Source organism: Schistocerca piceifrons, chromosome 2 (assembly GCF_021461385.2).
Source record: "Schistocerca piceifrons isolate TAMUIC-IGC-003096 chromosome 2, iqSchPice1.1, whole genome shotgun sequence".
NCBI classification, from domain to species: Eukaryota; Metazoa; Arthropoda; class Insecta; order Orthoptera; family Acrididae; genus Schistocerca; species Schistocerca piceifrons.
Genome location: NC_060139.1, coordinates 1,023,288,313 through 1,023,302,268, shown reverse-complemented (window position 1 = coordinate 1,023,302,268; position 13,956 = coordinate 1,023,288,313). Strand labels below are relative to the sequence as shown.

Sequence of the window (13,956 nt, the reverse complement as noted above, 5' to 3'; positions counted from 1 at the left end):
TTTGCAGATGGCTCCACTTCCCCGCTCCTCTTCCACTGCCTGTAGTGTCACGCGAGTGGGAAGATTGCGCATGGGAATTAGGTGGCTGCAGTGGAGCGGAACAAGTGATAGGCAACATGTGCGCGGGAAAGTCTAAGAACTGTACTTCTGGAAGCTTATAACAGCGTATTGTCGGAATTAAGGCCCAATTGACTGCCGGGGCTGATATCTCGCTAGTGTGATTTTTCCTCCTTAAAATATGACGTCAAGTTGCCGATGTCCCCTTGTTAGCATACAGGAGCAATTCGAATAACACCACATACAAACATAGGTAGACGTCTGGAATGAGAGATGCAAATAATTTACAGACTTCTATTTATGTCTAAAAATCTCTGACGTTGTAGTTTCGGCAGTGGTGAGAAAGAACCACGGTATTTGTTTTGTGATCTGAGAATGACCGATGACGGCCGAAAGCGGTAATTTCGTTTGAAATTGTTGTGACTGTTCCAGGCAATGAATTATAGCCAAAACAAACAATCACAGTGCGTTTCCAGTTCAACTTAAATGTTGTTCTCTCCAAAATCTCTTTATCTCTTTTGCTATTCATCCAGTCGTCGTCTTCAACTACACCAAATATAGTAACTCGTCAACTGGTTTTATGACTTTATTGTTAATTTACACAGTTTCCTTTTCTATTTGTAGTTTATACACTGTTTTAGTTTCGTTTAATTGTTCTTCTGGACTATTTTCAAACTTGTTCTATCGAATTATTCTGTTAGTAGTTGACGATTTATGGATCTGAAAATGTCCTCCAAGGTTGGTGAGAATGATTTTGGCGAGCTGGAATCTCCTTGACTGACACGTTTTTCATTTCAAAATTCCCGCCATCTTGAGTGACGCTGAAGGAAACTGTTGTATTGACATGTAACTCTTCAGTACATTAATGTACCGTAGATTGGATCTGTTAACTTTTTTCTTCATCCCTGGTGGTCTGAGTTGGTTGAACCTGAGTGAAAAGCTTTCTAAACATTTGCGAATCTTATGATAATAATTTTCATATTAGATCTCCCTATGTGCTAAAGAATGAAACCAGTTCTTTCATGCCGTAAGCGTTTTACCTTTATTTATTGAAAGACATCATCGGTGGTCTGAAATACAAAAGTTTGACTATTACAACCGCTAACGAAAGGACCGGGTAGAGCGCAATGAAACAAGTAAACAATCCCTTAAACAGAAGTCCGTAAAACAATAATTTCCCTGATATGACGTATTACTATCCTCGAATGCAATGTCCTTGAGGACAATCACGTTACTACAGGTGTTTCACATGGCCACCGTCCATGTCAAGGCAGGCTTCATCACGTCTCCTCTCATTGATGTCGACACAAGTTAAATAATCCCAGACGCGTTCCGAATCTACTGACGACCATCCAAAATGCATTCCTGGCGTTCATCGACGTTGCCAACAGGGCCGGAATACATCAAAGCTCTCAAGGATCCGCACAGAAAACAATCCAACGGTTTCAAGTCGGGGGGACCTGTGACGCAATAGGCTGGCTGCTGTGATCGAGCGTTTCTAGGCGCTTCAGTCTGGATCCACGCGGCTGCTACGGTCGCAGGTTCGAATCCTGACTCGGACATGGATGTGTATGATGTCCTTAGGTTTTTTAGGTTTAGGTAGTTCTAAGTCTAGGGGACTGATGACCTTAGATGTTAAGTCCCATAGTGCTTAGAGCCATTAGAACCATTTGTGACGCAATGCTATTTCATAGCGACAACCGATACATTGCAACTGCAGGCTTTCTCGGCGTATTTCAGCTATGAAATCTTCACGGGTTATCAGCCGAGTGGCGTCGTCTTCTAGTCGCAACGTTTCATGGATTGCATATCCATCATCTTCAGGCGAAGTGTCGCGATGCTGTCGGTCCAGTGGCTGCAAAGGCGCGCGACAGACAGCATCCCGACACTTTCGAAATCCATGTAAGTCCAGTTTAATTGTACCTGTAACGATAGTATATGAAGCTGGGACTCCGAAAACATAATCCTCTCGGTTATTTGAAATGTATAAGGAAAACACAAGTTACGTTAGCGAGACCAATTGTATGTTATTACTAGAGCAAATACGTGTATAAGAACAGAAAAACATTCAAATTTGTCTTCCTGACACTATTTTATTCATCTAAGCACTGTAATTTTTGGTATTTAAAAGAGCTGTTACATGCACACGACAGAACTAATGAAAAAGAAGCAGTTGTAAACAATCGCCTGCTAATGTTTTGAGCTATTTAAGATGGCGGCATGGTCCTCCCCCTCTGGCTTCAAAACGAGGTACAGCGTTAAGTCTATAGTGCCATCTCCATTGTTTTTTATCTCCATGGTTTCAGTACTGCAGACTTTTAGAATTCTGGACGGACACACAAACTTTGAGCTAGCTGGAACATTTGGAAACTTGTCAATGAATATTTATTGGACTATCTAAAAAAATAGGAAAGACAATAAACTTTGCGAACTTGTGATTTAAAATCAGAATCAATAGTGCAGATAATTACGTCGACGAAGCTTGTTCTGTAGCGTCTGTAATAAACACTTCGTTAGTATCGCACGCACTGACTATAAACTATTTAAATTTAATTTAAATGATCCGTGTCTTCTTGAAGTGAAGCGTTGATTCTTAATCTGTGTTCGTGGAACTGACCAGAGTATAATAACTGAATTGAAGCTTCGTCGCCGTGTTATTCAAATAAAACGAAATAAGAGTTAGCATACTCCGGCAACACTTGGTACGATTTACGTCCAGATATGCGCACGCGACGACACGACAGCCTAAAAGAACCACATATTAAAATATCTATAGTGAAGACAAGACCGCGACAACCCAACACCAGCTTCAAGGTGCGCTGAATAAATTGCGGGCCAGTTAAATTTTGGCCACCCTGTATACGGTAATTCCTCTTGGGCATTGCTTCTAAAACTGGGGGTGATTATCCCCCTGTGAATAAAAATGAAGAACAAAAGAGATCGATTGAGTTACTGTTACGAAACTAAATTATTTTTTAATATTCATTACTATTATCACTGTTTCGTAATACTGTAATACTGACCATATAAGTTGCCAATAATTAAATTATTTTCAATACTAATTTTAATGTGACACAGTTTGATGGAGGTTACAGCAGTTGAAAGGAATGTACGGTATGAACATCTCCCTCACATAGTCCACCCACTACACACGTACATTGTACCATGTATCTATGACAGTGAAATTGAGATACACACATCAAATATGCTTAAATATCTCATGGAAATACCCTCTCCAAGTTGTAGGTAGTTCTCACAATGCGCGACAAATTATTTCATTTTTCAATTTTCAAGAGATAAACAAACTAATTGACAGCACAACACAATAGTAACTTTATGAAAGTTATTCGCAACTGCGGAAACTTTCAGACTATTAGCTGCATTTGGTATGGAGATATTATCTGTTGGTGACACATAAAAATTTGTGCCGTACCAGCACTCGAACTAGGATTTCCCCATTGTCGCGAGCACTCGCCTTAACGAAACCGGCTATCCGAGCGCGCTTCCGTGTTTGACGCAGCCTTCCATGTGTCATATTTCCTAAGTAAGTCTTCCAACTTCAGTCAATTCAAAAATTACGAGTCTAAGAGGTACAGCTATAAAAAAATCTACGAAGTATAGTGCCCACATTTCAACTCGGTTGACTTTAGATGGGATGCAGGATGAAAGTGAAACAATTGTCGATACGGAGAGTCGTGGTGCGGTGGAAGCATGTTTTGTAACATGACCGTACCACCGATGTGGATATTTAGCTTTCTTTTCTCAGAAGGAGTTGTACGTAGCACTCTGAATTGTTTCATCACTTTATAAATAAAAGTTGTTAGAAAAAATCAGTTACAATTGTCTCACTGACTCATTAATTTGTGATTGAATAGAACAACTACAGAAACTAAATACAACTTATCTTTCGTCATTTTAAAAATAAAAGTGTTCAGAAAAATTCTTTTTCATTCTGAAGCAGCCTCTTGACGATCAATAAGCTTGACAATATTTCCTGGATGCCCAATAATATTGATCGCCTAGGAGTGATATTGAGAGGTTGCGCAATAATATTGAGAACATCAAAAAATTTGGAAATATATTGCGCTGTCAGGAAGTGTTGTGGTGTTTGTGGGGAATATTGACAATATCCTTGACAGTTCTATCGTGCTACACAGGCCAAGGAGGTTAGTATTGGTATTGTTGTTTGGAAAATGGGTTGAAAAGAGACGAAAGAGCATTATTATTAGAGTGCGTCGAAATATTATTCCCGATATTGTGGGATGTTACGGCAGACGAGTACCAAAACACATGTATTGAGAATGATGAATCATATGATTTATTGCTGGGAAAATATGGTGTATGGGCGAAGGACGACGTTTTTAAAAAATTGATTAATGCAAAGTTATGAATAAAGGTATATACATTACTTATCCGAATATTATCCTTTAGTTCACTTATTATTGGATGACACGTATCTATAACTATGTCTCAAATACTGTTAGATGAAACTGCATTTGTAATTTGCAAGTCTTCGAAAGAACTAGCAGTAGCAACGTATTGCAGCGGAGCAAGATAAACGCCGGTTTGGTGGAACTTTGTCTTTCAGTGTATTATTTTGTTTCTGGATGATAGGGATATGAGCGTCGAGGGGGGAATGGAACGTCGTGCTTGCAACAAAGTAGAGACATTACCACAGCAGCCGCGGACTGCGGTATTGTTGCACAATATTATCGATAGTATAATTGATCATAGTACCGAGCAATCTAGGCAGAATGTCCATATTATTGCACGGTATTATCACGGAAAACGGAGGGGTCCTTATATATCCTATCCAAGTCCAAAAGCCTGTAGATGAACACGAGAATTAGAAGAGATCTTTAGATAACACCTGAAATACAAACAAATCAAGTGGTAAAACAAGGGTGTAGCTTGCCACCAACATTATTCATTAATGTAGATGACATGATTAGGAAATATTAACAGGAATACTGACAGGATGTTATTCGTGGATGATCAGGTTGTAATAGAAGTTAGCGAACATAAATTACAAACTCAGACAAGTGCAGGCTACAATCTGATTGTATATGTAAATTCAACTAAAACCATGGCCCTTTCAGTACGAGCAAAAATAGTTCTCAATAATAAACCGATAAAACAGGTTGTAAGTAGGCTGTTTAGGTTTTTTTATTGGTAACGCCACCTCTGTATAAAAATCACTGGCTGTGCTGTGTGCAGTCTGTGGCTGGTTTGCATTGTTGTCTGCCATTGTAGTGTTGGGCAGCGGCAGCTGGATGTGAACAGCGCGTAGCGTTGCGCAGTTGGAGGTGAGCCGCCAGCAGTGGTGGATGTGGGGAGAGAAATGGCGGAGTTTTGAAATTTGTAAGACTGGATATCATGAACTGCTATGTATATTATGATTTTTCAACACTATTAAGTTAAATACATTGTTTGTTCTCTATTAAAATCTTTCATTTGCTAACTATGCCTATCAGTAGTTGGTGCCTTCCGTAGTTTGAATCTTTTATTTAGCTGGCAGTAGTGGCGCTCGCTGTATTGCAGTAGTTCGAGTAACGAAGATTTTTGTGAGGTAAGTGATTTGTGAAAGGTATAGGTTAATGTTAGTCAGGGCCACTCTTTTGTAGGGATTATTGAAAGTCAGATTGCGTTGCGCTAAAAAAAATATTGTGTGTCGTTTTAAGCACAGTAATGTATAATTGTTCAAAGGGGACGTTTCATATGATTACCAATAAAAAAACCTAAACAGCCTACTTACAAGGTAGCCCATTTCGAGTATTTAGGATGTGACATATCATATGATCAAGATGTAGATATACAGAAAAAAATAATACTTACCAGCATGTATGTGGTACAATAAAAAGGATACCTAAAGTGTAAGACAAGGAAAGTCAGACAACTGAAATTTCATAATCTCATGGCAATTACTATTTTCATGTATGGGGCAGAGAGTTAGACTCTAGGATAGAAAGATTTACAGCAACTGATCTGGCCTTGTAACACTAACCAAAATGGCCTTGCTGTGCTGGTACTGCGAACGGCTGAAAGCAAGGGGAAACTACAGCCGTAATTTTTCCTGAGGGCATGCAGCTTTACTGTATGGTTAAACGATGATGGCGTCATCTCTGGTAAAATATTCCGGAGGTAAAACAGTCCCCCATTCGGATCTCCGAGCGGGGACTACTCAAGAGGACGTCGTTATCAGGAGAAAGAAAACTGGCGTTCTACGGATCGGACCGTGGAATGTCAGATCCCTTAATCGGGCAAGTAGGTTAGAAAATTTAAAAAGGGAAATGGGTAGGTTAAAGTTAGATATAGAGGGAATTAGTGAAGTTCGGTGGCAGGAGGAACAAGACTTTTGGTCAGGCGAATACAGGGTTATAAATACAAAATCAAATAGGGGTGATGCAGGAGTAGGTTTAATAATGAATAAAAAAAAGTAGGAGTGCGAGTAAGCTACCACAAACAGCACAGTGAACGCATTATTGTGGCCAAGATAGACACGAAGCCCACACCTACTACAGTAGTACAAGTTTATATGGCAAATAGCTCTTCAGATGGCGAAGAAATTGAAGAAATGTATGATGAAATAAAAGAAATTATTCAGATAGTGAAGGGAGACGAAAATTTAATAGTCATGGGTGACTGGTATTCGGCAGTAGGTAAAGGGAGAGAAGGAAACGTAGTACGTGAATATGGATTGGGGGTAAGAAATGAAAGAGGAAGCCGTCTGGTAGAATTTTGCACAGAGCATAACTTAATCATAGCTAACACCTGGTTCAAGAATCATAAAAGAAGGTTGTATACATGGAAGAAGCCTGGAGATAAAGGAAGGTGTCAGATAGATTATATAATGGTAAGACAGAGATTTAGAAACCAGGTTTTAAATTGTAAGACATTTCCAGGAGCAGATGTGGACTCTGACCACAATCTATTGGTTACGAACTGTAGATTAAAACTGAAGAAACTGCAAAAAGGTGGGAATTTAAGGAGATGGGACCTGGATAAAATGACTAAACCAGAGGTTGTACAGAGTTTCAGGGAGAGCATAAGAGAACGATTGACAGGAATGGGGGAAAGAAGTACAGTAGAAGAAGAATGGGTAGCTTTGAGGGATGAAGTAGTGAAGGCAGTAGAGGATCAAGTAGGTGAAAAGACGAGGGCTAGTAGAAATCCTTGGGTAACAGAAGAAATATTGAACTTAATTGATGAAAGGAGAAAATATAAAAATGCAGTAAATGAAGCAGGCAAAAAGGAATACAAACGTCTCAAAAATGAGATCGACAGGAAGTGCAAAATGGCTAAGCAGGGATGGCTAGAGGACAAATGTAAGGATGTAGAGGCTTATCTCACTACGGGTAAGATAGATACTGCCTACAGGAAAGTTAAAGAGACCTTTGGAGAAAAGGGAGCCACTCGTATGAAAATCAAGAGCGTTGATGGAAACCCAGTTCTAAGCAAAGAAGGGAAAGCAGAAAGGTGGAAGGAGTATGCAGAGGGTCTATACAAGGGCGATGTACTTGAGGACAATATTATGGAAATGGAAGAGGATGTAGATGAAGATGACATGGCAGATACGATAATGTGTGAAGAATTTGACAGAGCACTGAAAAACCTGAGTCGAAACAAAGGCCCGAGAGTTGATAACATTCCATTAGAACTACTGACAGTCTTGGGAGAGCCAGTCCTGACAGAACTCTACCATCTAGTGAGCGAGATGTATGAGACGGGTGAGATACCCTCAGACTTCAAGAAGAATATAATAATTCCAATCCCAAAGAAAGCAGGTGCTGACAGATGTGAGAATTACCGAACTATCAGTTTAATAAGTCACGGCTGTAAAATACTAACGCGAATTCTTTACAGACGAATGGAAAAACTAGTAGAAGGCGACCTCGGGGAAGATCAGTTTGGGTTCCGTAGAAATATTGGAACACGTGAGGCAATACTAACCCTACGACTTATCTTAGATGATAGATTAAGGAAAGATAAACCTACGTTTCTAGCATTTGTAGACTTAGAGAAAGCTTTTGACAATGTTGATTGGAATACTTCCTTTCAAATTCTGAAGGTGTCAGGGCTAAAATACAGGGATCGATAGGCTATTTACAATTTGTGCAGGAACCAGATGGCAGTTATAAGAGTCGAGGGACATGAAAGGGAAGTAGTGGTTGCGAAGGGAGTTAGACAGGGTTGCAGCCTCTCCCCGATGTTATTCAATCTGTATATTGAGCAAGTAGTAAAGGAAACAAAAGAAAAATTCGGAGTAGGTATTAAAATCCATGGAGCAGAAATAAAAACTTTGAGGTTCGCCGATGACATTGTAATTTTGTCAGAGACAGCAAAGGACTTGGAAGAGCTGTTGAACGGAATGGATAGTGTCTTGAAAGGAGGATATAAGATGAACATTAACAAAAGCAAAGCAAGGATAATGGAATGTAGTCGAATTAAATCGGGTGATGCTGAGGGAATTAGATTAGGAAATGAGACACTTAAAGTAGTAAAGGAGTTTTGCTATTTGGGGAGCAAAATAACTGCTGATGGTCGAAATAGAGAGGATTTAAAATGCAGACTGTCAATGGGATGGAAAGCGTTTCTGAAGAAGAGAAATTTGTTAACATCGAGTATAGATTTGAGTGTCAGGAAGTCGTTTCTGAAAGTATTTGTATGGAGTGTAGCCATGTTTGGAAGTAAAACATGGACGATAAATAGTTTAGACAAGAAGTGAATAGAAGCTTTCGAAATGTGGTGCTACAGAAGAATGCTGAAGATTAGATGGGTAGATCACATAACTAATGAGGAGGTATTGAATAGAATTGGGGAGAAGAGAAGTTTGTGGCACAACTTGACTGGAAGAAGAGATCGGTTGGTAGGACATGTTCTGAGGCATCAAGGGATCACCAATTTAGTATTGGAGGGCAGCGTAGAGGGTAAAAATCGTAGAGGGAGACCAAGAGATGAATATACCAATCGGATTCAGAAGGATGTAGGTTGCAGTAGGTACTGGGAGATGAAGAAGGTTGCACAGGATAGAGTAGCATGGAGAGCTTGCGTCAAACCAGTCTCAGGACTGAAGACAACAACAACAGAAGCGTCAGAAATGAAATTTCTAAGATCTCTGGAAGGCTGCACTAAGGAAGACAAAATTAGAAACGAAACAATAAGGGAAGAATTAGAAATCCAACCAATAACGCAAAAGGCAATCCAGTACAAAGAAAAATGGAGAGAAGACTTGCTTCGTATGTCACCACAAAGACTTGCTAAACTAGCAATGGACTATAAGCCACGGTGAATGAGCAATGTGGGAATACCAAGGATGAGATGTTTAGACCCCAACAGGACCTAGGCTGAAGTGACCACACGTCTCGTATTTTACGGGATCGTCCATTATTTACCCTATATATCCCGTCATACCGAGAAAATACGGGAAGTACATTGCCTCGTTTTTCATTAAACATCCAGAATTTTTGCAATAGCACGTTTTTAAGTAACATGTAGAATAACCAAATGGAGAATAAATGTGGTCATATCTAAAGAATAAAGAAATTTCACGCTTTGATTAAACCAAACATAACGAGGCGCGATTTCTGAAACTACCGAGCGAGGTGGCGCAGTGGTTAGACACTGGACTCGCATTCTGGAGGACGACTGTTCAATCCCGCGTCCCGCGTCAGGCCTGATTTAGGTTTTCCGTGATTTCCCTAAATCGCTCCAGGCAAATGCCAGGATGGTTCCTTTCAAAGGGCACGGCCGACTTCCTTCCTCGTCCTTCCGTAATCCGATGAGACCGATGACCTCGCTGTCTGGTCTCCTTCCCCAAACAACCCAACCCCCCAACGATTTCTGAAGTTCGTTGGTTGCTACTATGTAATGCTTTCATTTGGCGAGCACTTTGTCGTTTCGGCTTTCTTTGAGCATTGCCTATTTCTTCGGGTTGCTGCATTTAGAAGTGTGGTTTTAGACCGTTAGAGTCACAGGTTACGTTGCTTCGTGTAATGTATTGTAAACTTTTCACAGAAATGCCAGAAAGGAAGTGTGTATTTACTGACGAAAGTAAATGTGAGTTTCCATTTCTGAAACTGGAACAGCAAATCGAGAAATTATTTTACACGTTTGTTTGCATGTGGCAACAATAACACAATAATATATTTACTCGATCAGTAATTGAAGAATTTAATGTTTTTCTAGTGCGAGTGTTAACAGAAAGTACGAGAGTTACCCAGAAAGCAATGCACCACATTTTTTTTTCTCAGGCGAAAACAGTGCTACAAATGAGAAGCGTTACGTATGTGCTATTTGAAGTCTCTTGAGTGAGTGCGCCATGTTTCCGTCATTCCCGACAGATAGCGTAGCTGCAGAACAGTTTCAATATGGCGCCTGTTGGTGATGCTACAAGCAACGTGCTGTCATTGAATTTTTCACTGCAGAGAGAGAGAGAGAGAGAGAGAGAGAGAGAGAGAGAGAGAGAGAGAGACTGTGGGGAATATTCACAAACGCTTGTGCAAAGTCTATGGAGCATCTGTTGTTGACAGAAGTACAGTTAGTCGTTAGTTCAAAATGGTTCAAATGGCTCTGAGCACTATGGGACTTAACATCTATGGTCATCAGTCCCCTAGAACTTAGAACTACGTAAACCTAACTAACCTAAGGACATCACACAACACCCAGCCATCACGAGGCAGAGAAAATCCCTGACCCCGCCGGGAATCGAACCCGGGAACCCGGGCGTGGGAAGCGAGAACGCTACCGCACGTAGTCGTTAGTCGCTGGGCATGGAGGGTGAGGTTATGAGAGGGCGGTTCGGCGGAACTCCACAATTTACAGCGGTAGGGGAGACCATCCACGGCTGTCACACTCGACATGTTGCAGCGAGCTGCTGATGTCATTCGCGAGGGCAGACGCATTACGACTCGGCAGTTGGCGCTGCATCTGTCAAATCAGCAAAGCAAGTGTCGGTGCAATTATCCGCACAATTGGATATTCAAAAGTGTGTGCAAGATGTGTCGCGCGGTGTCTAACGGTGGATCACAAACCGCACATTTGTTTTGATTTGTTGCAACGCTTTGGAGCTGAGGGGGAGACCTTGTCCCGCATTGCGACAGGTGATGAAACCTGGGTTAACCATTTTGAGCCCGAAACAAAACGACAGTCGATGGAATGGCGCCGTTCTCACTCCTCACAGAAGAAAACATCCGCCGGTAAGGTCATGATCGCCGTGGGACTGTGAAAGTGTTATTCTCATTGATGAGATGCCAAGAGGCGGTACCATTAATTTAGAAGCACGTGCCAACACATTAACAAAACTCAAGACGAGGTTCTGGCGACTTCGGCAACCCAGGAGATGTTTTGCTGCAACACGATAACTCTAAGGCGCTGCAATCATGGACTGTGCGGCTGTACCCGGTGGAGGTTCGAGTCCTCCCTCGGGCATGGGTGTGTGTGTTTTCCTTAGGATAATTTAGGTTAAGTAGTGTGTAAGCTTATGGGCTGATGACCTTAGCAGTTAAGTCCCATAAGATTTCACACACATTTGAACATTTTTTGAACACACCACAAAACAGGATTGGACAGTGTTACCCCATCCACCCTACAGCCCTAACCTAGCCCCCTCGGACTTCGCACTTGTTTGGGCCATTAAAGGATGCCATTTGTGGAAGAAATTTTGAGGACGATGAGGACGTGATTCACACAGTGAAGCACTGGCTCCGCCACCACGACAACGATTGGTCCCTATAGGGCGTGCACGCCCTGGTTTCGGGCTGAAGGAAGGACATAGAAAGGGATGGAGATTGCGTGGTGCAATAGGGTGTGTAGATAGAACACCATTCTTCTGTGTGTGTAATTCTCGTTGTATTCCATAAAGAATTATTGAACAAAAAAAAGATGCGATGCATTGCTTTCAGGGCAACCCTCGTAGTTGTAGCATAGAACAAGCATTTTAGCCCAAATTATCGAAACAGATGTAGTTTTAAAGAAAATTTCCACAAAACGTTAATACATTCAACTTTTAATTTGTGTCCCTTATTTTGATTTTAGGTAAGTGGTCACCTTCCCTAGGCCTAACCCTGGGGTGGCACAAGAAGAAGATTATTATGTAATGTTATTGACTATCTAGGGAACACTTAGGGGGTAGGACGTCAAACTGGCCGACTTGGAGCAGGAGAGGCACCACAGGACATATTAATTTCCACTGTCTATACTTTTACAAATAAATTCATAAAACTTTGTCAGCATGACCAGGAAGAGTTCAGAATTCACGCTCATAGCAGTGGAAGTTCAAAAATATATCAACATATATATCTTTTTACATGGGAAATGTCATCATTTTTTCACTTACTATTGGCTGCATTCGTTGCTATAGGTACACTTTGCTTCATAAGTTAGGGAGATTCTTCGATGACCATACTCACAGGTGTATGAATCTCTAGAATGTTCCAAATCTATTAAAACTGTGCCAAAAATTGAGATAATTAACCATAGAATTTGAGTTTTTTCTAAACATGAAGTTTAAAATGTAATAGCTCATTCAATTTTTCATTAATTGAATAAATTCTAGAGTTTCATACACCTGTAAGTATGGTTTTCATGCTCTGCAAAATTCATCGAAGAATCTCACTTACTTGTGAAGATGAGGGAACCTATAGCAACAAATGTAGCCAATAGTAAGTGAAAAAATGATGACATTTCACACGTAAAACGAATCTATTTTGTTATACTTTTGAGCTTACATTGCTATGAGTTTGAATCCTGAATCCTTCCTGGTCGTGTTGACAAAGTTTTATGAATTTATTTGTAAAAGTATAGACAGTGAAAATTAAAATGTCGTGTGGTGCCTCTTCTGCTCCAAGTCAGCCCGTTTGACGTCCTACCCCCCTTAAGGTTTGGTTAGGCGGCAATGTTGATGATGGTTACGGCAGGGTGGGTACCAGTTAGTATCTCATTGCAATAAGGGGTGATGGGTCTCAGAAAGGTTGGGAAGCACTGCTCTAGGACGTCCCTACAAACATTAAGGAAATTTACGGAGCAGTGTACTCACTTTCTGGGCAGCCTTGCTCTTCCGGATCGGCAGCGGCGAAGGCCAGCAGAGTGAGGAGAGCTACCACGGCGGTCTTCATGTCTTGCGGAGCGCTGTGGGTCGAGTCCTGGCATGGCGGCTGCAGAGGGAGCCGTCTTATAGTCCGCGGGCCACCGCTATCTGGGCTCGTTAGCTCACGACGCGTCCTTGTCACCTGGGATTCTTCCGCTCGAGCGCGGAACGCTTCGCCATCTCGGCACGGTGAGTCAAGACCCCACCTGAGTGGTGCGAGACAAGCGCCCAGGCGGGCTATCACCTGGAGCACGTGATTCGGCAACTCCGTGTCGTCGTATCCACAACTGCGCCAGGCGAGCTGCCGCGATGGTAAGGCACTGGATTCGCATCTGCGAGGACGTCGGTTCAGACAGCACGAGAGCCCACGACCAGAATTTTTGAGTTACAGCAGTGCGGCCCGAACCAAATCAGATCGATAGATTCGATCACCCTAAACAAAAAAAAAAAAAAAAAAAAATTAATTTCAGAAATTTATCGCGTCGCTTCTGATCTGAGCACATTTTCAAAGATGTCAACAAATTTTTCCGAATTGTGTAGTAGCAGTAAGTCTGATTTTCGGAAGGTAATTGAATGATTGATCTAAGACACCTTATAAAAGCGTTTCGGACTCCTGCAGTGTACCAAAAACCTTGGGTAGCATTTGAAAGAAAAAGAGACAAAAAAGTAAATCATTGCAGACCATCTTAATATCCGTGTTAATAATAGATTTTGGTTATTTAGTGCGCAAAATTCGTTTTTCAGAAGAAAATCTGAATACCTATTTTTTGAGACCGTTTTGCACACGTAGAAAAACTTTGCCCATATGGAGATAG

The 13,956-nt window shown here is 41.3% G+C and overlaps 1 protein-coding gene across 1 annotated transcript in view; it reads right to left on the bottom strand.

The window, feature by feature from the left end:
- LOC124777678 (hexamerin-like) overlaps positions 1–13,181 on the bottom strand; it is a 57,131-nt gene extending 43,950 nt beyond the window's left edge. Inside the window, exon 1 of the mRNA XM_047253155.1 lies at positions 13,091–13,181. Coding sequence (XP_047109111.1) covers positions 13,091–13,169 — 79 coding nt within the window. The 5' untranslated portion in view covers positions 13,170–13,181. The remainder of the gene's footprint in view (positions 1–13,090) is intronic.
- Positions 13,182–13,956: the final 775 nt, after the last annotated feature.